The 27,388-nt window shown below is 44.5% G+C and overlaps 1 protein-coding gene across 1 annotated transcript; it reads left to right on the top strand.

Moving 5' to 3' along the window:
* The first annotated feature begins 561 nt into the window (after positions 1-561).
* Positions 562-27,388, top strand: Lpl (lipoprotein lipase). Its single transcript, XM_041675030.1, has 10 exons — positions 562-858; positions 10,767-10,927; positions 14,453-14,632; positions 14,989-15,100; positions 16,055-16,288; positions 17,140-17,382; positions 20,028-20,148; positions 21,686-21,868; positions 23,275-23,376; positions 25,332-27,388. Coding segments are annotated over exons 1-10 (1,425 nt in total). The 5' UTR covers positions 562-770; the 3' UTR covers positions 25,333-27,388.

Here is a 27,388-nt window from a genome sequence, read left to right as displayed (position 1 = left end):
CGAGTACAATTTTCATAAGGCAAAAATTAGAAACTAGTTAACGCAAGTGGGCCTGTTCTACCACAGAAGGAAACCCGTATTGCCAACGTTAAAAAACCAGACTGTGAAAGCAGCAGGCGCCGAGCAGTGTACGTCACAAGGTCCCTGTAGTGCGGGGTAAGGGGGCAGAGGGTACGGTGGAAAGAAACTCCGAATTTTAATAAAGACGATCCATCAAAAGGGGGGAAGGGATCAAAGTGTTGGGCAGCTATCTTTTAAGAAAAAACTGATCCTTGAATACTTAACGTAAATCAGTGTAAACCCCTCCTCCGTGTCTCTACAGGGGTCCCTGGGGAGCGGGTTCCTCAAGGGTAAGCAAAGGAACTTAAATCACAAGCAAGCTTTCCCTCTTGCCCTTTCCCCTTCTTCTTGCTGGCACCGCCGAGCCTAGCTACAGTTTGCTCAAATATTTGGAAGTGAATTTAGAGTCCTCCCCCCAACTTATGATTTTATAGCCAATAGGTGATGAGGCTTATTTGCATATTTCCAGTCACTTAAGCAGCAGTGGAGTGGAAACGGTGTCAGACTAAATTCCTCCTCCTTCTCGGAGGAATTCTGCCCCTTCCAGCTGCCCTGCCCTCTCCCTTTAAAGGTTGACTTGCCCTGCGGCGCTCTACTGCGCTCCAGCCCTCTTGCGCCTCTCGCTCACCCCCTTGCTACGCGGATCCTCTCCCGTCCAGTCTGCCCGCGCCGCGCAGTTCCCGAAGCAAAGCAGAAGGACGTGCCTGGAGATGGAGAGCAAAGCCCTGCTCCTGGTGGCCCTGGGAGTGTGGCTTCAGAGTCTGACCTCCTTCCCCGCAGGGGTGGCTGCAGCAGACGGTACGTTTTGCGCGCCAACACGCCTCCACCTGCAGACCCGGCCGGGACTGCTTCCTCTCCATCTGAAGATGGGAAGGAGAAAGTTGGAAGAGGCGCGCACTGGGGCTCCCGGGCGCAGCAGGGAAAGGGAGTCCCGGGAAGGGTGCCTGGAGAGGAATTCAGAAGAGACTCAGCCTCCTGTGGCGACTCCGGGTTCCCGCTTTCTCTCTCTCTCTCTCTCTCTCTCTCTCTCTCTCTCTCTCTCTCTCCCTCATTCCCACTCTGTCCCTTGCTCTCTCCTGCCTCGGACCATGGCAGGGAAGCAGGGAAGGGTCAGGGTTGTGACCGATGCGACTGGGGAGGCGTGGGGGTCGAGCGGTGCAGAGTAGCGACAAGCTGAAACCTCCCCCATAGGGAGTGGGAGTGTTGAATGCAAGGCACGCGGGCCAAGGTGGCTCTAACTTGGCTGGGACCATGGGTCAGACTCCCCCGGAGGTGGGAAGGAGTGAGCCGAGTGTGGTTTCTTTAGGGGTAGGAGTGGGAGGACGCGTTGTCTGCATCCCGGCTGCACAGGGCATTGTCTTTCTGAGCGCAGGGCTAGAGCAGGGAGTGGGAGTGTGCAGTGGTGCACAGAAACGTTTGGTGCGGAGTCCCAGGACCCAGCGTCCTGCACGCATTTCTGCGCCGGGGAGCGCTCCGGTCTCCAAGCTTTTGCGCTCCCCTTAGCTCAGTACCTAAGAAAACCTGCAAAGGGCGGATCCTTCGGTAAACGTGGCTCAATCACCAGCATTCTGGGGCTTCTGGCTTGGAGGTTGCCTGTTAAGCACTCTATCCTTCAGCCCTCCAGGAAAGGCTCGCCCTAGGCGAGGCGTTCTGCTAGCTGAGAGAAAGCGGGTTTTTAAAATTTTTTTTTTAGATATTTATTTATATTTATTTATTTATGTATTTATTTTAGCGTCTCAGGCACAACTGCTGTCACAAAGGAAGTCACCTACAGGTGACAAGTTACAAGGCTTCTCTTTGCCTAGAGAAAAAGATTAGGGTCAGTTGCGAGTTTCTTTATGGCCTTGAAATCGAGACCTGCCCACAACTGAGAAGCCTTGTAACTTGAACCTTGATTGAGCTAACAGAGCAGAGACTCCAAATGTAACTGAACCCAGTCATAAAAGGAGGCTGGTGTTTCCTTGTGTTGCTACTGGTGGAATCGCCACAGAGGGTGGTGTCCCCTGGAGGTGTGGAAGGCGGCACGTCTGTCCACAGCCTAATTCCAGTCTTAGTGGAGTCTGGGTCTGCAGCTGAAAGCGAACTTGATTTCTGCATATAGTTGTAAATATCTTTGCTGAGTTGTCATAGACAAGAGAATCCATCATGGGAGACCGGCAAGGATGATAAGAATCTAGGGTGTTCGGGAGCGCGGAGATTGTGCCTTTCCTGTGGCAGGCTGTCTTTCTTCATAGTTTGCCATTCTGCTTAAGAAAATAGGAGCAAACTTTCAATTCATATTCCAGAAAGCACATCACAGTATAAAACTGCTTTTACTGTAAACTCCGTCGGGGTCTTCCACATATTCAAGTTTTGCTAAGTTTCCTTAGAAGGTCTGGACCCAGCTTCTCAGCTACTCAGTGTGTCACCCTTGTGGGGTGAGCTCTATGGGTTCCAACATTAGGACAACTGGCAAGGCTCAAAGTGCCTGAGGTCCTACATTATACTTTAATTTAAATGGACACCCAAGTAATTGTGCAATAATTTTGGACTTTAGACAACCCCCGATTTTCCTGCAATAAAATGTATTAGGGAATATTATGCTGAAGCAGATGCAAAATTATTCTCTCCGATCATCTCTCTGTTACCTCTACCTGCCCTTCATCGTGTGCTTCTTCTTCTAGCCCCTTCTCTAGCAAATGAATTCACCTAGGGGTAAAACCAGAAAGGCAAGGCGCAGTTTGGAGTGACCCCAACTTCCCTTTGGGCTCCGAGAGCTTCCTTGTTCACTCTTGATTTCCCCCCTGCGAACAGTGTGTGTGTGTGTGTGTGTGTGTGTGTGTGTGTGTGTGTGTGTGGCATTGCCCTGGAGTGCCTTCTTCCTGGAGACTCTGCAGCCTCTCCTGGCCCGAGTCAGGAGGGTAGAGAGCTAAGAGAGAGTGCAGAGAGGAACCTGCTCCTTGCTGTCCTCTTCCAGTGTGCTCACTTGCAGGCTAATATCAGAGTTAAATAATTGGTAACGACAGCAGAGCAGCAAATGCCCCTGGGAGAGAGATTGACAGGGGAGTGGTTGATTAATAGCTGCATTGAGAGGTGGGGGGAGTCAGTTGAGGAAGAGTCGCAATGGAAAGATGTTCAGTTTCTTTCACCGAGTGTATTTTTAGCACAGCTTCCCTCTGTTGCTACGTTGTAGAGGAGACCATGATACTCAGCCGGCTGTTTCTGTTCTGTTAGGTTGTCCAACACGTGATGTTGGCCTTTCCTTTTTCATCTGTTTCCACATCATTATCACCAACGCTGCATTTTTTGCTTGTTTTGTTTAGTTTTTGGGGCAGAGTTTCTCTGTGTAGCTCCGACTGTCCTGGAACTCATTCTGTAAGCCAGGCGGGCCTGGAACTCATCGAGATCCACCTGCGTCTGCGTCCTTATCCTGGGATTAAAAGCATGTGCCACCATCTCTCCTCTGGGTGCATCCTTTTATCTGGGAAAATGTTCTGGCCATCAGAATGGTGGTTGGTGCTGGATCTGGGTCACATATGGTGAAGAAGAATTCAATATAAGCATCATTATTCTGCAGGTCAGAAAACATCATTTGAATACATTAATAATTCTCCCCGCCCCTATCTGTCTCTGTCTCTCTCTGTGTAGACTTTGTAACCTGATAGGAATTTGTCACAGGAGGTCCTTGTCACACCCACTCTTGGCATAGTTCAAACTTTTCCAGTTTCTGAAGGAGTAAATAATAGATTATAGCTTACTCTGAAACTAAGAGTTTATTTATTTTTACAAACTGGTCGCTGTTTCTCCTCCTTCCTCTCCTCCCAGTCTGTCCCCCACCTCGCCTTTGTGCCCCCCATCAACTCTTCTTCCATTCTATTCAGAGAAGGGCAGACCTCCCAAGGATATCAACCAGACCATAGCAAAAAGTTGAAGGCTGAACCAAGGCAATTCATTGTGAGGTTATGCCAAAAAGCCAGCACAAAAGCCAGAGGCAGCCCCTGCTCTTACTGTTGGGAGTCCCACAAGAAGACCAAGCCACACAGCTGTAACATATATGCAGAGGGCTTAGGTCAGTCCCCTGCAGGCTCCCTGGTTATCGGTTCAGTCTCTGTGAGCCCCTATGAGTCCAGGTTAGTTGATTCTGTGGGGTTTATTGTGGTGTCCTTGACCTCTTCCCGTTCTTCTGCAGGATTCCCTGAGGTCTGCCTAATCTTTGACTGGGGGAATCTACCTCTGTGGAGCTTATAGTTTAAATAAAATAATGCAATGGCCTTCTTTTGGCTTTGCTTTTGTTTTGAGGCAGGGTCTTCCTATGTTACCCTGACAGGCCAGACATTGAGCATGTAGACTAGAATAGCCCTAAACTCACTGAGATCCACCTGCCTCTGCCTCCTGAATACTGATGTTAGATGTGTGAGCTCCCATTACCAGCTTGGAGTGCCAGTCTTCATTTGGCCTTCCCTCAGACCAAATGTTGGTATGGTAATTCAGTCAGACCGTTAGCATAGCAAGCATCCATTGTCGCGGTGTGAGCTTAAAATAACTGGACTTTTCTTTGTTGTCTCTACCAGCAAAGAAAAAGTAATTTCATATTAACTGTGCAAGAATTTTGAATTTCAGTTAGAAATCTTCATTTGTATACCTACAGGAGGACCCTCCACCCAGCCGTTCCTTCCTTCCACAGGCCACAGGGTCTCCTTGAGCAGTGTCCACACTCACTGCTCACAGCCGTTTGTTACCCTGCCTTTAGGTATTACGGGATTTTTCTCCTAATTTTGGAACAAATTCAACACGACATTTAGGTAGTACTCCTTTTTATTACTCAATTTAAAATGTTCTTCTTTTCTGTCTATAAGAGGTGCAAACGCTAATTTGTTAGCTGGGCCACAAACGGTGCCCGCACTGAGGTGTCTAAGCACACTCCTGGGGGCGGCCAGGCGGCAATGTTGGTTTGTCTTTTCCACACCAAAACTGACCGATCCATTCATGGAAATTGTTTTCTTTTATTTTCTTCTTGCAACCCCGCACCCTACAGTGCTGTGCCCATCTGAGAACAGGTGATTGACAGATGTAATGCTTCAGGAGAGAGGAGAGGCCAGGGTGCATTCTGACTCTGTGCACTCGCTGCTTCCTCACCTGCTTGCTTCCCTTTGTCGCCAGTGTCACCGGTCCCTTCCTCGGAGCTCAACACTGCTCTTATTCTGACAGTAGCAAGACCTCTCCATGGAACCTTATCCTTCTCTATGGCTCTTTGATGCAGCCTAATTTCACTTCTGTGATTATTATTCATATCAGGGTAAATGTCTCTTCTTTGTTCTAGACTTCACTTGAGCTATTAGCTTTGAAATTTAGGAGCAAAGATCACATGGTAAAGGAAACACATAAGCCTGTGATTTACCTGCATACACACGTCACCCTGGTGTTTAACTCAGACATGTCTGTGTGTCCTGATTGTCAGGGTAGCATTAACGTGCTGCGTGCCTCTGCCTCTCTCCCCCATTCTCTCTCTTCTTCCTTATTCCCCTCCCCCCTCTCCCCCTCTCCTTTTCCTTTCTCTAAAGTTGTCTTAATTTACCAGGGAACCTAGTAAAAGGCAGCAGAGCTGGATGAGTGCAGAGTCACTGGTCACATTTCCCCGTTTCCTTAACAACAGTCACCTCAGATTAGCTGCAGCTCATCTGCCACTGCAGCTGTCAGCCCAGGGTGCACCTGGGTAATGAACACTCAGGGAGTCCATCCTCTTACCTGGAGTTCATCTTCTTACCTGCAGTCCATCTTCTTACCTGTAGTCCATCTTCTTACCTGTAGTCCATCTTCTTACCTGGAGCACATCTTCTTACCTGGAGTCCATCTTCTTACCTGGAGTCCATCCTCTTACCTGGAGTCCATCCTCTTACCTGGAGTCCATCTTCTTACCTGTAGTCCATCTTCTTACCTGGAGCACATCTTCTTACCTGGAGCATATCTTCTTACCTGGAGTCCATCTTCTTACCTGTAGTCCATCTTCTTACCTGGAGCACATCTTCTTACCTGGAGCATATCTTCTTACCTGGAGTCCATCTTCTTACCTGGAGTCCATCTTCTTACCTGGAGCACATCTTCTTACCTGGAGTCCATCTTCTTACCTGGAGTCCATCTTCTTACCTGGAGTCCATTTTCTTACCTGGAGTCCATCTTCTTACCTGGAGTCCATCTTCTTACCTGGAGCACATCTTCTTATCTGGAGTCCATCTTCTTACCTGGAGTCCATCTTCTTACCTGGAGTCCATTTTCTTACCTGGAGCATATCTTCTTACCTGGAGTCCATCTTCTTACCTGGAACACATCTTCTTACCTGGAGCACATCTTCTTACCTGGAGTTCATCTTCTTACCTGGAGCACATCTTCTTACCTGTAGTCCATCTTCTTACCTGGAGTCCATCTTCTTACCTGGAGCACATCTTCTTACCTGGAGCACATATTCTTATCTGGAGTCCATCTTCTTACCTGGAGTCCATCTTCTTACCTGGAGTCCATCTTCTTACCTGGAGTCCATCTTCTTACCTGGAGTCCATCTTCTTACCTGGAGTCCATCTTCTTACCTGTCTCACATGCTCTTCTCCGCTGATGCCTCGGGGACCACAGAGGATGGGAGGCACATTGATCTTTAGGATACTGAGACACTGTTCAAGAGCAGCAGACACTAGCAATATGAAAAAGTCCTCTGCATAGGCTAAGCAGTAGAAAGACTTGTTTGTGACTGTGTAGCGAACATAGAACTGACACTATTGTGACACTCTGTAAGCAGCAACGTCTTCATGTGAAAATGTCATACACACACACACACACACACACACAGAGACATGCATGCACACACACACAATTCTTCCATTAAAAGTAAAATGAAAGTTCCCATGAGAAATCTACGTGACGGTGTATGAGAGTTCCTGATTGTTTGTTTTCTCTATCTAAATCAGCAATGGGTCCAGTGGATATGCTGGTTGTGTGAAATCCACTCTGAGCCTTGGATAGGCATCGTGCCGTTAAACAGATTTTTTTTTTTCGTGGAAATGTACAAAGTCATCCTTAATAATTTCAAAAATACCATGGCCATTTCAAAGTAAGGAGCAATACCAGGACCACTAAACTGCCCATTTCTAGGTAAAGGAGACCACAGAGAGCGGCATTTGAGGAGCTGTTCAAGTCCTCTTCTGATGTGGCAATGCAAAGATGGGCATTGAGGGAGCTTGTCTTCTGGGCTGTTCAGTGGCTCCTGCTTGAGAAGCACTGATAATCAGGACGGCTGAGCAGACTACGGCCATAGGCCAAGCCAACCGCTTGAGTTTGAGCCCGAGATCCCCCATGGAAGAAGGAGAGAACTGACTCTCCCTCTTTAACAGGTATACATGTGCTGCTCTATGCATGTGTGTGACACACATTGGATATAAACATAGTGGAATAAAATTGGCAAAGCCAGATTGTTGAAGGGGAGGAAGAGCTATTGAGGTAGAAAGAGGCAGAATCAAGTGAGGCTAGTTTACTTCTTTCTTCCTAAAATGCTTTATAAAAATAAAGCAACTTCTTGGGCAGAATCAGATCAATTAGGTTAAACACATGTAATATTCTTTTTCACCAACTGATAAGGTTAGCAGTGTTTTCCGGTTAGGGAAGAAGAAGCACATATTCTTGGTAGCAGGATGGACTCTGTGAGTTCCTAAGAGCTTTAAAGATCAGGGGTTTAGCAAAGCTCCTTAGTTGGATAAAGTCTTACAACTGTTGCGAAACTCATTTCTCTCTAGCAATTCAATCGTTAAGAAATATCTCCTGTGCATTAGGTAGTCGAGATTGGCTGTGGGTGTGCACATGTATGCTTGAGTTTCTGCTGGTGTTGAATCACTCAGCAACTAACCACAGCATTGAATAATAACATCTAGAAAGGGAAATGCTTCCAGCCCCCAGATAATCGCATGACGAGCCCAATTTCAATGACTGTTCTGTCAGTCTTGGTGCGTCCTTCTTGCTTTCCTTCACACCTTGATTTCCGAAATGTCAGCTTGCAATGAAAGGTTTCAAAGGTTTAATTGTAAAAAGGGAACAGCAACATCCTTAGACATCAGAGAAATGCAAATCAAAACTACTCTGAGATTTTATCTTAAACTTCCAAGAATGGCCAAGATCAAAAACACTGATGACAACTTATGCTGGAGAGGTTGTGGGGAAAAGGGAACACTTCTGCATTGCTGGTGGGAATGCGAACTGGTACGGCCCCTTTGGAAATCAGTAAGGTGATTTCGCAGAAAATTAGGAAACAACCTTCCTCAAGACCCAATAATACCACTTTTGGGTATATACCCAAAGGAAGCTAAGTCATACCACAAGGACATGTGCTCAACTATGTTCCTAGCAGCATTTTTTTTTGTCATAGCCAGAACCTGGAAAAAACCTAAATGCCCCTCAACTGAAGAATGGATAAGGAAAATATGGTACATTTACACAATGGAATACTACAGAGTGGAAAAAAATAATGACATTTTGAAACTGTTGTAAGGAGGGACTGCTTGTTTGTCCCGGCTGCCAGGCTAGCTTAGCCCTGAAATAAGCACACAGAAACTGTATTAATTAAATCACTGCTTGGCCCATTAGCTCTAGTTTCTTATTGGCTAATTCTTACATCTTAATTTAACCCATTTCTATTAATCTGTGTATCACCATGTGGCAGTGGCTTACCAGGTAAAATTCCCAGCATCTGTCTCTGGTGGATCCATGGTGTATCTCCGACTCTGCCCTTGTTTTAGCATTCAGTTCTGTCTTCCCTGCCTACCTAAGTTCTGCCCTATCAACAGTCCCAAAGCTGTTTCTTTATTAACCAATGAAAGCAACACAAAGACAGAAGAACCTTCTACACCACTTCCCCTTTTTTGTTTAAACAAAAAGGAAGGCTTAAACATAGTAAAATTATATATTATGAAACAGTTATCAAGCAAGAATTACAGTTACAATATTTATAAAGATGACTCTTTCTAATAACCTATATTTCTTAATTATACATTACAGTTTTAAATGAGCTGGCCTCGAACTCAGAGATCCACCTGACTCTGCCTCCCAAGTCCCAAGTGCTAGGATTAAAAATGTGCCCTGCCACCACCCAGCTAAGATTTGCTGTAATTTTAAAAGGTTTGACTTTGTGTGAAAGATTCTAAGGATAAAAGGAAGAGGAAAGCTACCTAAGCAACATATTGAGCATGAATCACACATGCCATGATGTCTTTGAATGTTCCGCACTCTTGAAATGGCTTGAGACAGCTCATGTTGCCATTGGGAAGGGAAAGGTTTCCTTAGGCTCTCAACTTTTGATCTTTTAAAATTCTGATGGGGGGGGGGAGCCCCTTCTTCAAATGATTCTAATTGTGTTGCTATAGGTTCTGAGTTCTAGGTTCCCATGAGTCTCAATGTTATGTTATGATTGTGTTGTCGCCAAATATTTAAAGAAAGCAGAATAGCTCACAGCATAATGAGAACCGTGCCACACAAGGGTAGGTTCCTCCACGATCATGGACATTGAACTTGAAGTCCTGGGTGCTAGTCTACCCTCTCTTTCCCATCTTGGCCAAGTCACTTGAGACAAGATGAAAAGAAGGAATTTCCACACAGTAGCTCACTTGTGTGAATTAAACGCATCTCCACATACTCCCTAACTGGACGTGGGCTGAAGAAAAGGCTGGCAGTCACAGAGTGTCTAACTCACAGTTAAGGTCATCTCTGTCCTCTTCATCACTACTGGGACATCAGTCATTCTCTTGCAATCCACATTCTCTCTTTTTTTTCAAAAAAAAATATATAATATATACATATATATTTACATGTATATATTGGTTTTTGAGACAGGGTTTCTCTGTAGTTTTGGAGCCTGTCCTGGAACTAGCTCTTGTAGACCAACCAGGCTGGCCTTGAAATCACAGAGATTTGCCTGCTTCTGCCTTCCGAGTGCTGGGATTAAAGCGTGCACCACCATTGCCCAGCATCTTTTAAAAATATTATTTATGTGTGTGTGTGTTGAGTGTATGATGCTTGCATATGTTCAAATGCGCATGTGTGCATGTGAATATGGAGGCCTGAGGTCGATGGAGGGTGTTATTCTTGGCTGTTCTTTCACCTTATTCTTTGAGGCAGGGTCTTACAATCAAACCCAGAGCTCACTGATATGGTTATTAATGCCACTTGCTCCGAAGACCTCTCCTCTGCCTTGTGAGGCTGGACATCAACAGGTCACTGTCGCGGGGAACCTGCCAGGTGAAGCAGTGAATGGACACTTAAAAGAAATCCCACACTAGCTCAGAATGGAGAAATAGATATTTATTTAGGGGTAAACTCACAAATCAGAATTCTCTACTTGACCAATTGAATCCCGCAATCCAAACAAGCAGCCGGCCGAAAGAAGAAAGGAAAAAAGGGATGGATGCAGATTTTGCATCTGTGTATATAGTATAAGAGGCCACACCCTGTAGGCGGGTACTTACAAGCTGCAGGTCTTCCTACAGCAGGTCACCACTCCCGCCACATGAGCCCCGGGGATTCTGGACTCAAGTCTTCATGCTCGCACGGACCCATATTCATTTTTTAAAAATATCCTCTAGAAAAATCAAGGGCATTGTTGTCATTGGCTGTTTGTGAACCTAAAACCTCTACGTCCCAAGTAATGCAAAATAACACTCAACCATGAGTAATCTCTCTAACTTCTTTTCCTGTAGCCAGAGGAGACTTTAATGACATCGAAAGTAAATTTGCCCTAAGAACCCCTGAAGACACAGCTGAGGACAATTGTCACCTCATTCCTGGAGTAGCAGAATCTGTGTCCAACTGCCACTTCAACCACAGCAGCAAGACCTTCGTGGTGATCCACGGCTGGACGGTAAGAGTGGTTACAGAGGGGGTTTAAGGTCAAGCAGATCCCAGTTCTTGGAAGCCCATGACCTGTATCTGTCTGTTCTCTGACAGCTTTGTTCTGAGCGTGAGTTGAGGCAATCTGGGTTCAAGTTCTTCCCTACAGTCCCAGCCAGGTTCATAAACTTTTCCCCTGGCTGACTCTCACCTTTGGTTCTGCACAGTGCCTGGCTGGGGCCTTTGAATCCTCTGTGGAGGTGGGAAGAAGATGTTTATCAGGAGGTTGTCATGGGAGAAGGCTGGAGAAAAGCCTTAGAAGGATAGTTCCGTCTATAAAGCATTTGTCTTGCGAGCACAGGACCTGAGTTCTATTCCACCACCTAAAAAGTCAGTAAATAAAAAGCAGGGCACAGAGTCACACTCGTACAATTTCAGGGAGGCAGAAACAGAGAGATCCTTGGGGCTCACTGGCAAGTGAGCCTAATTGGGTGAACGCTAGATTGAGATCCCCATCTCAAAAAGCAAGCTGGACAGTTCCTGAAACCAACCCCTCAGACTGTCTCACACGCGCCCATGCAGACGCATGCACACACTTAAAAAAGACAGGCAGAAAAGTACAAGCTATGGTTAAAGCTACTTATTTAAAATATTCATAAATGGACCCTCCCAAATATGCCAAGTAGTTGTTTTATATGATGCTGGTCTTATGTAAATATTTTAATTTACTTTTGCAATTTTCAATTTCTAGTGAGCAGGTTGCATTATTTACTAAAAATAATTTATACTATATGCATGGTTAAAGATGGGTTATCTTCTTGGTAGATACAACTTTTGAATGCTATTGCTGGATACTGAATTCCAGTGAGGGAAATTAGGTAAAAATTATGTATATAAAATGATGTTTACCAGCTATGTCTTCCCACATACTGAAGTGATCTTTTCATTGAAACCATAGGACAAATACCATTGTCTCCATGAATATGCCAGCAACAGGACTCATACAGATGTATTTTTTAAGATGTACCCATTCACTAGTGAACATAGTACAGTATATAGCATATGATGAAAGTCTAAGTCCCTAACACAGCCGTAAGTAGGACAAAGATCTTTGGGGTGTTTAGAGACATTTTGGATGTGCACAGCATGCGTCTTAATGATTTCCGAGAAGTTTAAGCTCAGTGAGCAGCTTCTGCATGGGAAGCAACTGTGCCTCTCAAGCTTAAGCATCTCAATCTCACCCTGATAGAATTTGGGTCTTCAGGAAGTTGCGGGAGGGTGGGGAGAGTTTCCCTCCCTTGCTAAGATGTCATGACTAAAGCAACTTCTGGATGTAGTGCCAGATGCTGCCCCTGGCCCTGCTGTCTTCCTAAACCCACCGGTGCTCTTCAAGTCATGGATCCTATTGTTCTGAGTTCTAGGCTCAGGCTAGTTTGCTGGCCAAACAACCTGCGTCTCCCTATCACACGGGCTTGCCTTGTCTGGAATCATAATAAAGCCAGCTGATCATGGCTTATCAAAGCAAACACAGACTGGGTTCAGTCAAACCACTTGCTGCCGGGAGCAGAGTGGGCTCTGGTTTGGAGATTTGTCTGTCATAAGAAGAGAAATCGAGAAAAACGAGACCTTTCCTGAGTAGATGACAGTGCTCAGCTTCCTCAGCCTCTTTTGTTTCTTCTATCTGCATTTATGTTGAACCAAAAAGAAAGGATTAGATTAGTTGCTACTGAGTTACTAGAAGCACCCAGCAGTATAGGTAAGTCGGTCACCTGCCCTTTGCCAGACAGCCTGACTTGAAAATGCCTATAGAGAAAAAGGTACAAGAGAACCCAGATAAATAGCTTACCAGAGATAAGCTTCCAGGCCATTCAAGGGCACAGACCTTCTCTGTCACAGCAGGACAGCCGCATACTCCCTGGAGCTTTGTGCCTGCTGGTTCTCCCGGTGCAGTGCCTGCGGAAGGTGACAGTCAGTGAGTTAGCATTACATTCGGGAGAAAGGCCACTGTTTTCTCATGGACTTGCTTTGGAGCTGCAAAAGGCAGTCAGTGTAGCAGTTAGGAAGAGAGGTAGCTAGCACACACTCTGAACCTGGACTTTGAGACACTTCAAAGAGTCTTAACTGGATTCCTGGTGGGCTGATGTCACCTTTACACCTTGTCTTCTTCGTTTTCTCTCTGTGCTTAAAATAGTTGTAGCGCTCACCCTAGGTCCACAGGGAGACTGCAAGCAGACTGGTCGCAGTGGAAGTGTGTGGGGAACTTTGAGGCCTCCTGGGCCAGCCGCGCGGTGCAGGTGTCCCAGAAAGGCCGCAGTTAGTTTACAGAACTGATAAACAAGCGAGGTAGAACTACAGTCCGTATCTCTAGGGCTGGCCTTGCCCCAACACGGGGCACAAAAACTAGGTGAAAAGTTGTGCACTTTGTCTAGGGCACGGAGTGAGGTGAGCTTCATGGCTTCATAGTTTAGTCCAGTAAATGCGTAAACAAACATGGAGTCTAAAAAAGCTCATATCATAAGTGTAAAACTCCAAGGGGAGCCAGTTGGTCTGGCTCTCAAGGTTCCCATTTCTCTGCTGGTTTTTGGAGGTCTTCATTAAGGCACCTTAAACACATGTATCATAATATTCTAAGTTCAAGGCAACTCAGAGGTTAAGAGCACTGGTTGCTCTTCCAGGGGTCCTAAGTTCAATTCCCTGCACCCACATGGTGGCTCACAACCATCTGTAATGAGATCTGGTGCCCCCTTCTGTCATACAGGCAAAACACTGTATACATAATAAGTAAATAAATCTTCCAGGAAAATATTCTAAGTTCAGCGAATAACTGATAGCCTTTACTTTGGCTGCAGTGCGACCTGAGCCTAACCTCCTTAGCAAACCATTCTTTATAGGAAAAGTAGTGCATTGCATCCCTTAAAAACGTCTACCTTTCTTATTTTGCAGTTTTGAATGTTGAACCTTGGGTTCTGTACACACAAGCCAAGCACTTGGCCTCGGTACAATGTCCCTGCCCTCCTCCCACTTTTGTTATTGAGACGACCTCACTAAGGTCCCCAGTGCTGACTTTGGAGTCATTCTGTGACTGAGGCGGGTCGTGAACTTACATTTGCTTCACCCTGCAGAGTTGCTAGAATTATAGACGTGCCGGACAGGCCTGGCCTTTCAGTCAGCTCTTCTGGGCAACATTTCCTGGCTTAATTGAAAGTAATTAAACAACATTTCTTTTCTGAAAGTGTGTAATTTGGCTGTAAAGTTTTAATACATTGGCCCTGACCTATTTTTTTTTTAAATAGGATAAGTTGCTGATGTCTCAGTAATTGATAAAACATACTTTTTAAAGCGAGCTAATTCCCAGCCTGCTGTCCCCGAGGCCAGCATCTCCCTGGTGTGCTCACAGTTGCCCTGGGAAGGGAAGGAGTAGGAACAGAGTTCCCCTTGCAATTTGAGTTTTCACACTGAGTCAGGGGGCTTCCGTGCAAGCTTTTATCTCTCATTTCATGGTGTCATAGTTACAATGAATTATGTCTAGAAGAAATCACATACCATCTTTTTTCAGGTGACAGGAATGTATGAGAGTTGGGTGCCCAAACTTGTGGCCGCCCTGTACAAGAGAGAACCTGACTCCAATGTCATTGTGGTGGACTGGCTGTATCGGGCCCAGCAACATTATCCAGTGTCTGCTGGCTACACCAAGTTGGTGGGAAATGATGTGGCCAGGTTCATCAACTGGATGGAGGTAAGACTGAGAAAGGGAGCCTTCTGTGCTTAGGAAAAAACACTTGACGAGAGCTAGACAGTTGGCTGATTCCTCCCCCACCACCACCACCAAGATCTGAGGTGTTTCCTGAAGCATTTCAAATTTTCAGAAGGGCATTTTTACACTGTGGTTAATGTGACTAGATTATACAGCCAATAAATGATCTGACCCTCCCTAATTCTGTCATTAAAGAAATCTCAACACCATAGGATATTTGTCTCTTTTAACTAGAACATGAAATCAGTAAAACTAACTTACAGTAGTGCCAATACTTTAAAACCAATATTTATTTTCATTTTGCTACATCAAGCCTTTTCTAATTTGTTCTCCCCCAGGAAGAATTTAACTACCCACTAGACAATGTCCATCTCTTGGGTTACAGTCTTGGAGCCCACGCTGCTGGAGTGGCAGGAAGTCTGACCAACAAGAAGGTTAACAGAATCACTGGTAAGAGGCATATTTTGTTCATTTATTACAAGAGCCAGTGTGACAATCATTCTGAAAGAGGATTAGAGCCACTCCCATTAGGTACCCAAATGCATGGAGTTGGGGTTTGTACCTGATGTTCATCATCTCTTGTCTCAGTTCTAACTTTCCATCCACTGGCCATGGCATTGGAGTGGATAGCAGCATTACAGAGGCCCACAATTCCTCTGAGAAAGAACTATCACCTTCCTCTGCTCCAGCTGAGCTAAGAGACCGCATATATGCCATCCCCTCTCGCATAAGTACCAGGGAGACTGGCAGGACTGATTCTAGAGAGCATCAGGAATAAGACAGCCATCTAGGAAGTGGCTATAAATGGCTTGGTGTAGAGAGAGGGAGAAATGAATTAATCATGGATTAAAGGTCTTCCCAGACTCAGAAAGAACCTTCAAGAAGAAAGCAGGGTGTGAAAAATCACTGTGGACTGGCCAGTTTCAAAGATCCTTGTTAGACCCGATGATGCAGGCCTGTGATACTAACACTAGGAATGGGGAGGTAGGAAGTTCAAAGCCACTGCCACCTACACTGTGTGTTGAAAGCCATCTGGTAACAGGAGCATCTGGAGAAAGGTGGGAAGTAGGTGAGCTCAGATATGTGGGCTACAGTAGTGTACATCTGTAATCAGAGCGTTATGAAACTTCCGGCAGGAGGATTAAGAGTTCGAGGCTAGGCTGGGAGAGTGACACAGCAAGGGAGTGATTGAATAAGATTCCGTTTTCAAAGAGCTATGCCTATTTTTTTTTTTTTTTTTTTTTTTTTTTTTTTTTTGGCTATTAGTCACTGGAAGAGCCAACTCCTAAGACAAGGAGCAATAAGAAGTCAAGAGCCTTCTGATTCCATTACAGCAGGATGCTGATGTAAGGACTGAACTTGCGGTAGACTTTAAAATTTATGGACCTCTTCTTTCCCACCAAGGCTTGGATCCGGCTGGGCCTAACTTTGAGTATGCAGAGGCCCCCAGTCGCCTTTCTCCTGATGATGCAGATTTCGTAGACGTCTTACATACATTCACCAGAGGATCACCTGGCCGAAGTATTGGGATCCAGAAGCCAGTAGGCCATGTTGACATTTATCCCAATGGAGGCACTTTCCAGCCAGGATGCAACCTTGGGGAAGCCATTCGTGTGATTGCGGAGAGGGGCCTTGGGGGTGAGTAAATGGGAAATGACGTAAATGTGAGTTTTGAGGCTTAGGTCTCAATGCCATTGTGTCCTGTTCACTGCCTCCACAGTGTGGGGCTTCAGTATACACACTTGAGAAGGGAAGGATGGCTCAGTGGGTAAAGCACTTGCTGAGCATGTGTGAGACTCTGAATTTAGATCACAGAATCCACGTAAAAGTCGGATGCAATAGTACCTGTTTGTAATCCCGGATGTCCTACAGTGACACGGGAGGCAGACAAAAGAATGCCAGACGGTTGCAAGCCAGCTAGCCTGGGTACTCAGTGGCAAACAAGAGACTTTGTCCTGAGCAAGGTGAAAGGCAAGGATCAAGTTTGTCTTCTGACCTCTGTCTGCTATTAATTTTACAGTTATGCCCTTTATGATGTGGTTTCTAGAACTGTGCTTTTGGAACCACTTAGATGTGGTAGACAATTCCAATAAGGCAATGGTTGTGTTAAGCTGGAGGGAATAACTTCTGCCTGGGTGTTGGTTATTATTGGCATAATAAGCATTCAGAAAGGTAAGATGGCAAGCGTGAAGGTTTCTCGTCAGCCTTTAACAGTCAACATGACAGTTATGGAGGGAGGTGAGGACACATCCCAAGGGGGATCCTCACAACAAGTCTACCTGGTGCAAGGTCTCTGGAGAACGACCTGTGTCTCTGTGTGCAGACGTGGATCAGCTGGTGAAGTGCTCCCATGAGTGCTCCACTCGTATCTTTATTGACAACTCTTTTCCATGTCTCTCTGTGCAGATGTGGACCAGCTGGCGAAGTGCTCCCATGAGTGCTCCACTCATCTCTTTATTGACAACCCTTTCCCATGTCTCTGTGTGCAGATGTGGACCAGCTGGTGAAGTGCTCCCATGAACGCTCCATTCATCTCTTTATTGACTCCCTGCTGAATGAAGAAAACCCAAGCAAGGCTTACAGGTGCAACTCCAAGGAAGCCTTTGAGAAAGGGCTCTGCCTGAGTTGCAGAAAGAATCGCTGCAACAATGTAGGCTATGAGATCAACAAGGTCAGAGCCAAAAGGAGCAGCAAGATGTACCTGAAGACTCGTTCTCAGATGCCCTACAAAGGTAGGCTGGGAGCTGTGGGAAGGAGGAAAGTTGGTCAGTGCCATCTCGATTATCATGGGTTGATTCTATTAACAAAGTTAATGAAGTGATGTTACTAAGTCTTGAACCCTCACTTGTACCTCTGTTAATATAGAAGGATCTTCTCTAGTCCATTTATCTAACTCTTGATTCCCATATCAGAAAGACCCCCGATGCTCAGCCTTGAGTATGCAGCCAGCCTTCTCTGTAGTTGTTACCAGCTATTAGTACTGGGTTTCTAGATAATCGGAAACCATCACTTTGGGATTATAAGATCTAGCCCTTTGGCCCAATTCAGTCTATCACTTGCTTTTGTAAATAAAGTTTTATTCGAACATGGGCAGACACATTCCTTTACATTTTATCTAACACTGTCTTCCTGCCACAAAGGCAGACTCAAGGAATAGTGACAAAGCCCGCATAGCCCACCAAGACTAAATTACTTACTCTCTAGAACTTCACAGAACACGTGTCACGTTTAAAATTCACTTTACACAAAGTCGAGAACAACCAACATTCAAGTATCTCAAGCGTCAGAGTTTCTGTGATGAACACAGTGACCAAAGCAAGTTGGGGAGGAAAGGCTTTGTTTGGCTTCACCTTCCACCTCACTGTTCATCATCAAAGAAAGTCAGGACAAGGACTCTAACAGGGATAGAACCCGAAGGCAGGAGCTGATGCAGAGGCCATGGAGGGGCTTCTTAATGACTGGTTCCTCATGGCTTTCTCATCTTGCTTTCTTATAGAATCCAGGACCTCTCACTAAGGAGGGACACAACCCACAATGGGCTGGGCACTCTGCATCAGTCACTAATTAAGAAAATGCCCTACAGGTTTGCCTACAATCTGATCTTATGGAGACACTTTCTCAATTGAGATTCTCTCCTCTCAGACGACTATAGCTGTGTCAAGTTGACATAAAGCTAGTCAACACACTAGGAAAGCAAGAACATGACAAGGCATATGTCCATCTCGCCATGAACTCATTTCCAACTTGGGCTTAAAGCCTGACCTCTTGAGACTTGAAGAAATACAAGGGGAAGAGACCAAGGGGTTGTATTGTGGGGTGCATCTGGTGACAGGGACTGATTTTGGACACACTGCCTTTGGTAAAGTCTGGGTGGAAGCCTGAAGTAAGGGCCCTTATTAAGGAACAGTTTCCTCAGATAAAGCATCTGCTTCAGCAGTACGTTATAGTTGTGCAAGGTGACCCAGATGTCGGAGCACGTGTTATTCAAAGAAATCTTATAGGCTATGAGAGAACTCTCATTTTCTCCAACTCTAGAACCAGGTGTAGGTATGCAGGTACCTCTGAAAACAGGGGTAGCCTTACACAGGGTCATTCAGAGCTCTGTCTGGACTTCCTAGAGACACATGGCTCTCCCCCGCTCCAGCCTCCCCTGCTGTGACCTAGAGCACTGCCTTAGACCAGGATAATTTATATTTACTTTTGAATAGTCCTGGGGTTTAGTTGTTTTGTTTTTCTGTTTTCGCTTGTCTTATTTTCATTATAAAATGAGGTATAAGGTTGGCATAGTTGTGCATGTCTGTAATCCCAGCCCTTGGGAAGTTGAGGCAGGAGGATCAGGAATTCAAGGTCATCTTCAACTTCATAGTGAGTCTGAGGCCAGTTGGGCTTATGTGAGATCCTGTCTTTACACACATATGCATACACACACACACACACACACACACACACACACACACACGTACACAATATACTTAAAACAAATAGCAAAACTAAATAAAGTTTGTCACAAGAAACTAACGTACTGAAATGTTTTTCAGGAATATAAATATCCAAAGTAACATCAAAATTCAATTTTGCCACACTCTATATCACTAGAGTTAAGGATGTTGGATCCCATAGCCTATAAGATGTCTTTGATCCAACTTAACAGAAATTGCACTTAACAGACAGCAGTATAATAAAAATATGCTTAAGAATCCTGGGCTGCAGGAGACAAGCATCAGGGTGACCCCATTAAATCCACAGTAGCTATGTTTCAGGCTCAGGGTTTTGGTGGATAAGCGGGGAAGAACCAGGAAGAGACACAGAGGTTCAAGCTCCTGTTTCCAGATGGACTTCTTAAGTCAGGATAGTTTGGGACCTGGCTCTGTAAGACAGACCTCAGGGCTTTGTGTTGTATTGTGTGTGCCACATGCCTCCCAATGCAGATAGATGGTGGAGGAACAGAGTGAGACCAGGGTTGGGGGAGTACAGTGTACCCACAAAATGGGAAGACACAAGGCCATAAGCAGTAATAAAGCAGCAAATGCCAAATATGGTTGGTACAGATGTAGAAATATAAGATGACCAAGGCAAGCAGAGGTCACAAAGAGCCTTCTGAAGGTGTTGGGCTATTTATTTGATATCCCTGGTAGTCCCCTCCAGGTGGGCAATTAGATACAATTAGATGCAGCCTCCCTGGGAAGCGCGTCAGGTCTGCACTTCCAATAGAAAGTGTTTCCAAGCCACTCATGCAGACCAATGTGTGCCTGTCCTGTGGGGGCCTAGGAAGACATTCGCTCTACAAGTCCAAAGTGCTCGATTGCTTAGGGACTATGATGTTTCCATGAAGATTAACATTCCTTCCCTTATTCCAATGTTCTCCCCTCTCGTACAGTCTTCCATTACCAAGTCAAGATTCACTTCTCTGGGACTGAGAGTGGCAAGCAGCACAACCAGGCCTTCGAGATTTCTCTGTATGGCACAGTGGCCGAGAGTGAGAACATCGCCTTCACTCTGTGAGTAGCTCCGGGGACACCTCCAGTCTGTAGCTCCTTGCCAGATCCTTTGATCTGGGAAACAGAAGTGCATCACCCCCATCCCCAAAAAGAAACTTCAGTTTTGCTGGGCTGTGGTGGTGCATGCCTTTAATCTCAGCACTCAGGAGGCAGAGGCGGGGGATCTCTGTGAGTTCGAGGCCAGCCTGGTCTATTAGAGCTAGTTCCAGGACAGGCTCTAAAAGCTACAGCGAAACCCTGTCTCAAAAGACAAACAAAAAACAAAAACAAGAAACTCCAGTTTAAGAAATTGGAATGTAGCTATGTGTGGTGGACCATGCCTTGAAATTCCAACACTCAGGCAGAGGCGGGAGGACCACTGTGAAGTTTAAGGCTAGTCTGTTCCATACAGTGAGTTTCAGGACAGCCAGAACTATACAAAAAAATCTGTCTCAAAATACCAAAAGAAAAAAAAAACAGAAATTAGAATTAAAAAAGGGAGTCTTGCACCACTTCATATGAGCAAACACTGTTTTCTAGTTTCTTTCTACTTTTAGTTTCTCTCTACTTCATGTTTTCTTTCAACATTTCAGGTCTTCACTTCTTTTGTTAAAAAAAAAAAATAAGCAATGACAAAATAGTTACATTCCCTGGGAGGTGGTGTGGTTCCAGCATCCCCAAAAAAGATAGACAGGAAGAGGGGGGAGGGAGGGGTGAATAATTGTAACAGGAAGCTACTCTACAACATAGATAAATAGATGATAGATAGATAGATAGATAGATAGATAGATAGATAGATAGATAAGATGATAGACAATGTTATAGATAAAAAGCCCATGACAAAGCATTATCCCTTATTTTGATTAGGGAAAATTTGAAGCTACCCTTTACTAATTCCTACATGAACACATCTTCTAAACTGCACAGTGACTGAATAGGACACACATACAGTGGGTGTGTTGTTGGCTGCTAGAACTTTCCATACCAGGAAGGCAAAGAGGACATAATTTTCATAGCTATAGTTACAAGGATTAGGAGGGGTTCTTTTACAATGTGTCCTGAAGATAAACTCAATAGAAGGTTTTCTAACATTTAAGTTTATCATGCAACACTTAGTACCACAACCTGAGTCAAGGATCATGTGAGTTATGGCTCCTCATGTCAGTAAAATCAATATAGCCTCTAAAAATCAGAATTATTGAAAAGTAGGTAAAACATGAGGAAAATAGAGAAAGCCAAGTGGAGAACTGGAGATACACTTTGAAATTGCGTGAACATTCGTTCTCACATGTATAAATTAAAGAGAACTAGGTGGGAATAAAATTGGCTGACAGGCATTTCCCCTAAGAACTGTACTAGATAGTTTATAGTGTTAGGAGGAATCCTGAAACACCAGAGAGTGGTGTGGGATCTTACGATCGGCCAAATGCTGCTGACATTCATCTTGGGCATGTTCCACATTTTTAAAATAGCACCCAGACAATGAAGCCATTTACATTTAGGGAGGAGAAAAGGCTGATTTTTTGAAAGTAACCAAACTTATGAAATTTTCACTCAGGCCTGAGGTCGCCACCAATAAAACCTACTCCTTCTTGATTTATACGGAGGTGGACATCGGAGAACTGCTGATGATGAAGCTGAAGTGGAAGAGCGATTCCTACTTCAGCTGGCAGGACTGGTGGAGCAGCCCCAGCTTTGTCGTCCAGCGGATCCGAGTGAAAGCAGGGGAGACGCAGAAAAAGTAATTGAGAGGGATGCTTCCCCGCACAGCACATTGCCCAGCCTCCTGTGGTTGAGCGGGATGCCCTCCCCACACACATTGCCCAGCCCCCTGTGGTTGAGCGGGATGCCCCCCACACACACATTGCCCAGCCCCCTGTGGTTGAGCGGGATGTTTCCCCTCACACATTGTCTAGCCCCCTGTGGTTGAGCGGGATGCCCCCCCACACACATTGCCCAGCCCCCTGTGGTTGAGCGGGATGCTTCCCCTCACACATTGCCCAGCCCCCGTGGTTGAGCAGGATGCTTCCCTGCACATGTTGCACAACCCCCTGTCATTAAGAAACCTTCCCAGAGCCTTCAGCACGCAGGTGGAACTTTAGGAAATGGCTTCAGTCCTGTGGGTCCTAGTTAATTATTCCAGAAATGCTTCCAGAACAGTCTTTTATAGCCACACAGAGGAAGAAGGACAGGCTGAACATCGACCATGCTTGGGACTGGAAGGGTCTGGACTTGCGTTGTTTTTATTTTCAGATCTTGGAATAGTTGCCTATAGATAATGAGATATCTTGGAGAGGGGACCAACTTGTGTTTCACGTTGGTCTTGCACACATAGTCTGCAGGTAGTTTGTACGATTTCAGTGACTATGCATTCTGACCCCAGTGTGCCACATGAGGTCAGGTGTTCGATTTCCCACTTGGTATTCAAAAACTCATAGATTCTGGAACATTTAAGAATTTTTTGGGTTGGGGTTGCTTAGCCTGCAATATTTCTGTATTTCAAGTAGGGAACGTGTAAACCCTGAGCTGATCAAAGTTATTTGGAATGACAGCTGGGATCAGAAGCAGGCAATCTCAGTATTCGTCCAGCACGATTTCCTGCAAGTGCAAAATAGTTACAAAACATGGAAAAAAATCTTAGAGATGGTATCATCGAAGGGCTAAAAGTAACTTGTTAAGAAACGGGATTCTCAGTCCACCCCACATATATCTATAAAATAATTTGCATAAAGGCTCCCATACAATTGAAATCCTCACAAACATGTTCAGGGATTTTGCAAGTATACCATTGATAGAAACAACTCTTTAAAGTAAAATTGAGAAGTTATTTCTTCTTCTTGTTGTTGTTGTTTACAAAAACTCTTAAGACACGCTACAGACAGAGAAATTCTGCAACGCCTTTGTTCCCAAAGCAGTTGAAGACTGCCGTCCTAATTCTCTGACACAATGCTCAGAGGTGCTTCCGTGACTCCTCTCCTGGTCAGACCTCCTGAGTGAGATACGACCCCTGTGTCACCCTTAACTCTCAGAAATGTCACCACAGTTAATGTGATCATGAAAGATTTAAATGATCCTGACCAGTCACCCATTTTGAGCGGTTGTTCTTATTGTTCTTATTGCTCCATGCTTTGTCTACTTTCTTCCAAGGGTCATCTTCTGTGCGAGGGAGAAGGTGTCGCAGCTGCAGAAGGGAAAGGACTCCGCGGTGTTTGTGAAGTGCCATGACAAGTCTCTGAAGAAGTCTGGCTGGTGAGCATGACCCCCAGCTCTCTCAGCCTTCTCTCCAAGTGGCCTCTGCCCAGCTCTTTGCCCGGAAGTTCTTGTGGTCCCTGTCTTTAGGGGTCTCTCTTAGCCCTTCTTTCTTATCTTATGGTCACTTGCTTTATTTCTTTTAACTCCTTAATATTCTTTTTTTTTTCCTTTCTTACCTTGCTGACCTTTATCCCAGATATACACGTTAAATTTTACGATACCTCTTGAGCTACCCACAAGTCTTCACTTCTGCATTTCCCACTGCTGCAAGTCTGTTAGCTGCATAGATGCTGTCTGAAGTATGGAGCGTGTGACAGTGGGTTCAACTCCTCCTGTGATATATCCAGGGGTGAGAGTGTCTCATCAGCTGTAGCCACATAGTGACATTCTCTCTCCCATTGCCACAGACTCCAGAACATAGGATCACAGGGGAGAGCTAAACTATATCAAAACCTCAAAGATGGAGAGAAAGTTTAATAAGCATACAGGAAACCGTTCACCCATCTCAAAACAACTGCTGGCTTGTCCTCCATGACCTCTCGGGCTAATCCACATGGCAGCTGGCTGCAGAATCTTTCCAACACGTCAGTGCTAAGTGGAGACCCAGCATGTGACCTTCCATCTTCTCTCCCAAGTTCTCAGGATATGCTGCTTTCACCCCGCCCCTCACGCCCCTGCCAGACTCCAAGTGCGAATGGGTTATGCTTATTAAAGGAAGAATATTAGATAGGGCCACAAAACAGTGCCACAGAAGCAACAACAAAGGCTGGCCACAGAGGCACTGGGAAATAGGAAAAGCATTCGCTTTTGCTTTATCCTGATTCCTAAATTATTATAGACAAAAGCTCCAAGTAAAAATTGCCTCTTAAGAAAAAAAGAATATTAAAGAACCCGTGTGGAACACCTCGTTTAAAATGTCTACTTACATATAAATTATATATTTCACACTATAGATAAATGAGGAAAAACAGACATCAATAAAGTACAACCAATAAGGCCTTATCAGTAACATTTGACATGTGATTAACAATTTGATTTATATCCTTTACCACTATACATATGTGACATCTATATGCTTTCATATCACAAACATAGAATTATGACAATGAAAAATGAGACCATGTGGATCTGAATGCCAAGGGGAATAGCTGCCAGTATTAAGCTGGCAAAATGACTCTCAACTAAGGGCAGAGATTTCCACCATGCCATAAGTGCTTTGCCACTTACAGATCGCAGACCTTCACACTTGCCTCCTCTCTAAAAATGGGGACTCCAGTAGAAAATTTAGCTATGTGCATGAATGCACTTATACTCACCTACCTTCCCCCCCAACAATCTGTAACTTTATAAGTAGATATGTGAAATAAAAACAAAATCCCCATTTATAAATATAAACCCAACCTCCATAAAATATCCTCAACTGTTTATGAAACATTCTGATCAGACTACTTATAAGAAACTGCCTAAGAAGGTCTAATGACACATCTTTGGTCAGCTCATAAGATTCCCAAACAACAAATACATAGGCAGCCATTTCTTGCAATGCACTTTATATTTAGGAGGGCATTATGAATCAGACCAACAGTAGCCTTCAGGGTTTCACCTCACAGGATCGCAGTACCACCCCCTGTTCACTCTTCAGAAGGCTCACATTCCAAGAGAAGAATGACAAGCTTCTCATTATGTTTAGCATCCAAGGAAAGCTTTGTGACTTCAGCCACACGTGACAGTCTTCTGAAGATGATGCTCAAACAGGAGCCTACCTTTAAATGCATGCATCAAGTGTGCCCTCTGCTCTGGGCACCCTGCTTCCCCAGATTCCTCATCTCCCGCTCACAAACTTTGCTCTGAGTGTTACTTGGACACTTCTTTATCATGACAGTGGCGGGGTGGGCCAAAGGTTTGTAAGGAAAAAGCAAATGACAAATTGCCTTTCTTCTGTTTTTCCTCAGAAACTGGACAGACCAACAAGAGAAGAAAGCACATGAGTTCTTTGAAGACTGAAGTAAACAAAGTAAATTTTATAAAAAAGAAAAAGATACCCTTGTTTGGGTGTTTGAACGTGGGTTTTCCTGAGTATTAATTCCATCTCGATCTTGTTAGTTAAATTAGAAGACAGCCTCAGATACTAAAACGTGACTAATACAAGGTGAGGAGTCTTGTGGCCGATAGCATGTCTTCCAGCATCAGAGGACAGCAGATAGGAGAAGCATGGCGTCTTTTGTCCCTTAAGAAGGAATCATTTGTTCCCAATAAATAAGACTCCTTTGTATGACGCTTGGTCATGGTCAAAAATTAGTGAGGGCTTCTTATTTTGATAGAATTCTGGGGCTTTATACTGAGACCCTTTCCAGAGTTTTATCTATTTTTTGTGTCATGAGTCAAATCTATTTCTTTAGCCGTTGAAACACCTGTCATTTGTAACTAGTTCTTTTACCATTGGGATGAAGCACACCAGCTTCCTCCGCAAAAAATAATGAACAATGTGTGGCTTAGCAAAAACAGTGGAGGCCAGAGCTCATGAAGTCCTGAGCCTTGGTCTCACCATGACAAAGTACAAGTCAACAGAAACACAGAATTAGATTAATTCTTAATAGACTTGAATTTTTATGGCTTAACCCCTCCATTTTTCAAAAGTTTGTCTTATATTTTAACAATGTTCTCTGGGTAGATGTTGAAAATGAGTTTATAATTCCAAGTGACACATAAATTGAACAGAAAGAAAAATAATTTTACTCTGATTTTACTTTTATTTTTTGCTTTTTTGAGGAAAAGTCTCATTTGTCCCACTCTGTAGCTATGTTGTTCAGGCTTGCCTTGAACTTGCAGTGATCCTCCTAACTTGGCTTCCTGAAAGCTGGGATTGTTAGCATGAGCCACACCTTGCTTGATACCATACTTTTATTATCAGAATTCTCCCTATTTGTCTCCGTCAACTTGAACACATTCAATAGCCAATAGTTAGCATTTAGTTTGGGACTCTCCTCAGCCATGCCTCTGCCACATCTTGAACACATCACATTCATTTCTAGTTTAGATGGGATTAAGTTCAAATTCTGCATCATGAAAAGTACAGACTTTAGATCAGGACCATTTTACTACATAACAGGTGAAATGACTAGGAAGTATGCTTCTCAATGCTTGTAAATTGTGGTGTGCAAAGAAGGGAGTTGTTACCTGCAGTAGCCTCAGAAAGTGCCAGGCTAATCAAGAGTGAGTAAACACTTATTTATGAACTAGATCTCTTATTTTCAGAAGGTTTTTACTGTATATTAGTATAAGTGATAAAGGAGTCCCATGCCAGAGGCTGTTTCTGGGAACAGAACTGTGAACCTGTGGGTGTCTGAACACCTACCCACACGCAAAGCCCCACAAATGTAGTGGTCATTCATTGTAATTTGCAACGGGGAGAGTCATGGGATGTACTGGAATACGTCAGAGAAGTAGTTCCAGATAAGCTGGCATATCAGTGCTTGCTAGGGGACGGATGGTTGTACCTATGTAATACAGGACAAAAGTGACTGATTTCATCAGGCTTGGAGGCATTGTAACAATAAAATGATGTACAAGTTGTCACTGGCATCCCCTTTATTACTAACTCATTGACTCTGTACATTTGGGTTTGGATCAAGGGCTCACAAATTTAAAAGATCCAGCCAACCTGTACATAGCACTGAACATCTGGCTTCTAAAGACAATATGTGCGTACGTGTGTATATACACATACATATGTATCTCGATGATGCTTTGGCTTTAAATTTTATTTATTAGCTGTAAATATATGTGTGGGTGTGTAAGAGAGCTTGTAAACACTGGAAAGCTTGTGGGTACCTGCAGTGTAGAGTTGTGGTGCTGTGTGCCCGTCTCCATCAGTGATGGGCTGTCTCACTGAGCTAACTTACTCTGCTGCTATAGTACAATGAATCAGGCTTTTAAATGAGGAAAAGAAACTTGGCTCTGTGAAGAAATGGAATCTGCTTTTAATAAACTTGACAACATTGTATCTTGA

This window comes from Microtus oregoni, unplaced genomic scaffold, assembly GCF_018167655.1.
Source record: "Microtus oregoni isolate MIOR12 unplaced genomic scaffold, Mior012 000025F_ref0000491, whole genome shotgun sequence".
Taxonomy (NCBI): domain Eukaryota; kingdom Metazoa; phylum Chordata; class Mammalia; order Rodentia; family Cricetidae; genus Microtus; species Microtus oregoni.
Note: the sequence above shows the minus strand (reverse complement) of the source record. Positions and strands in the feature narration are given on the sequence as shown.

Excerpts from the sequence above, each read along its gene's own strand:
- Lpl (XM_041675030.1), top strand. The coding sequence starts at position 771 with ATGGAGAGCAAAGCCCTGCTCCTGGTGGCCCTGGGAGTGTGGCTTCAG. Across the intron at positions 10,928-14,452 it reads TGGTGATCCACGGCTGGACG|GTGACAGGAATGTATGAGAG; the intron begins GTAAGAGTGGTT and ends ATCTTTTTTCAG. Across the intron at positions 17,383-20,027 it reads TTCTCAGATGCCCTACAAAG|TCTTCCATTACCAAGTCAAG; the intron begins GTAGGCTGGGAG and ends CCTCTCGTACAG.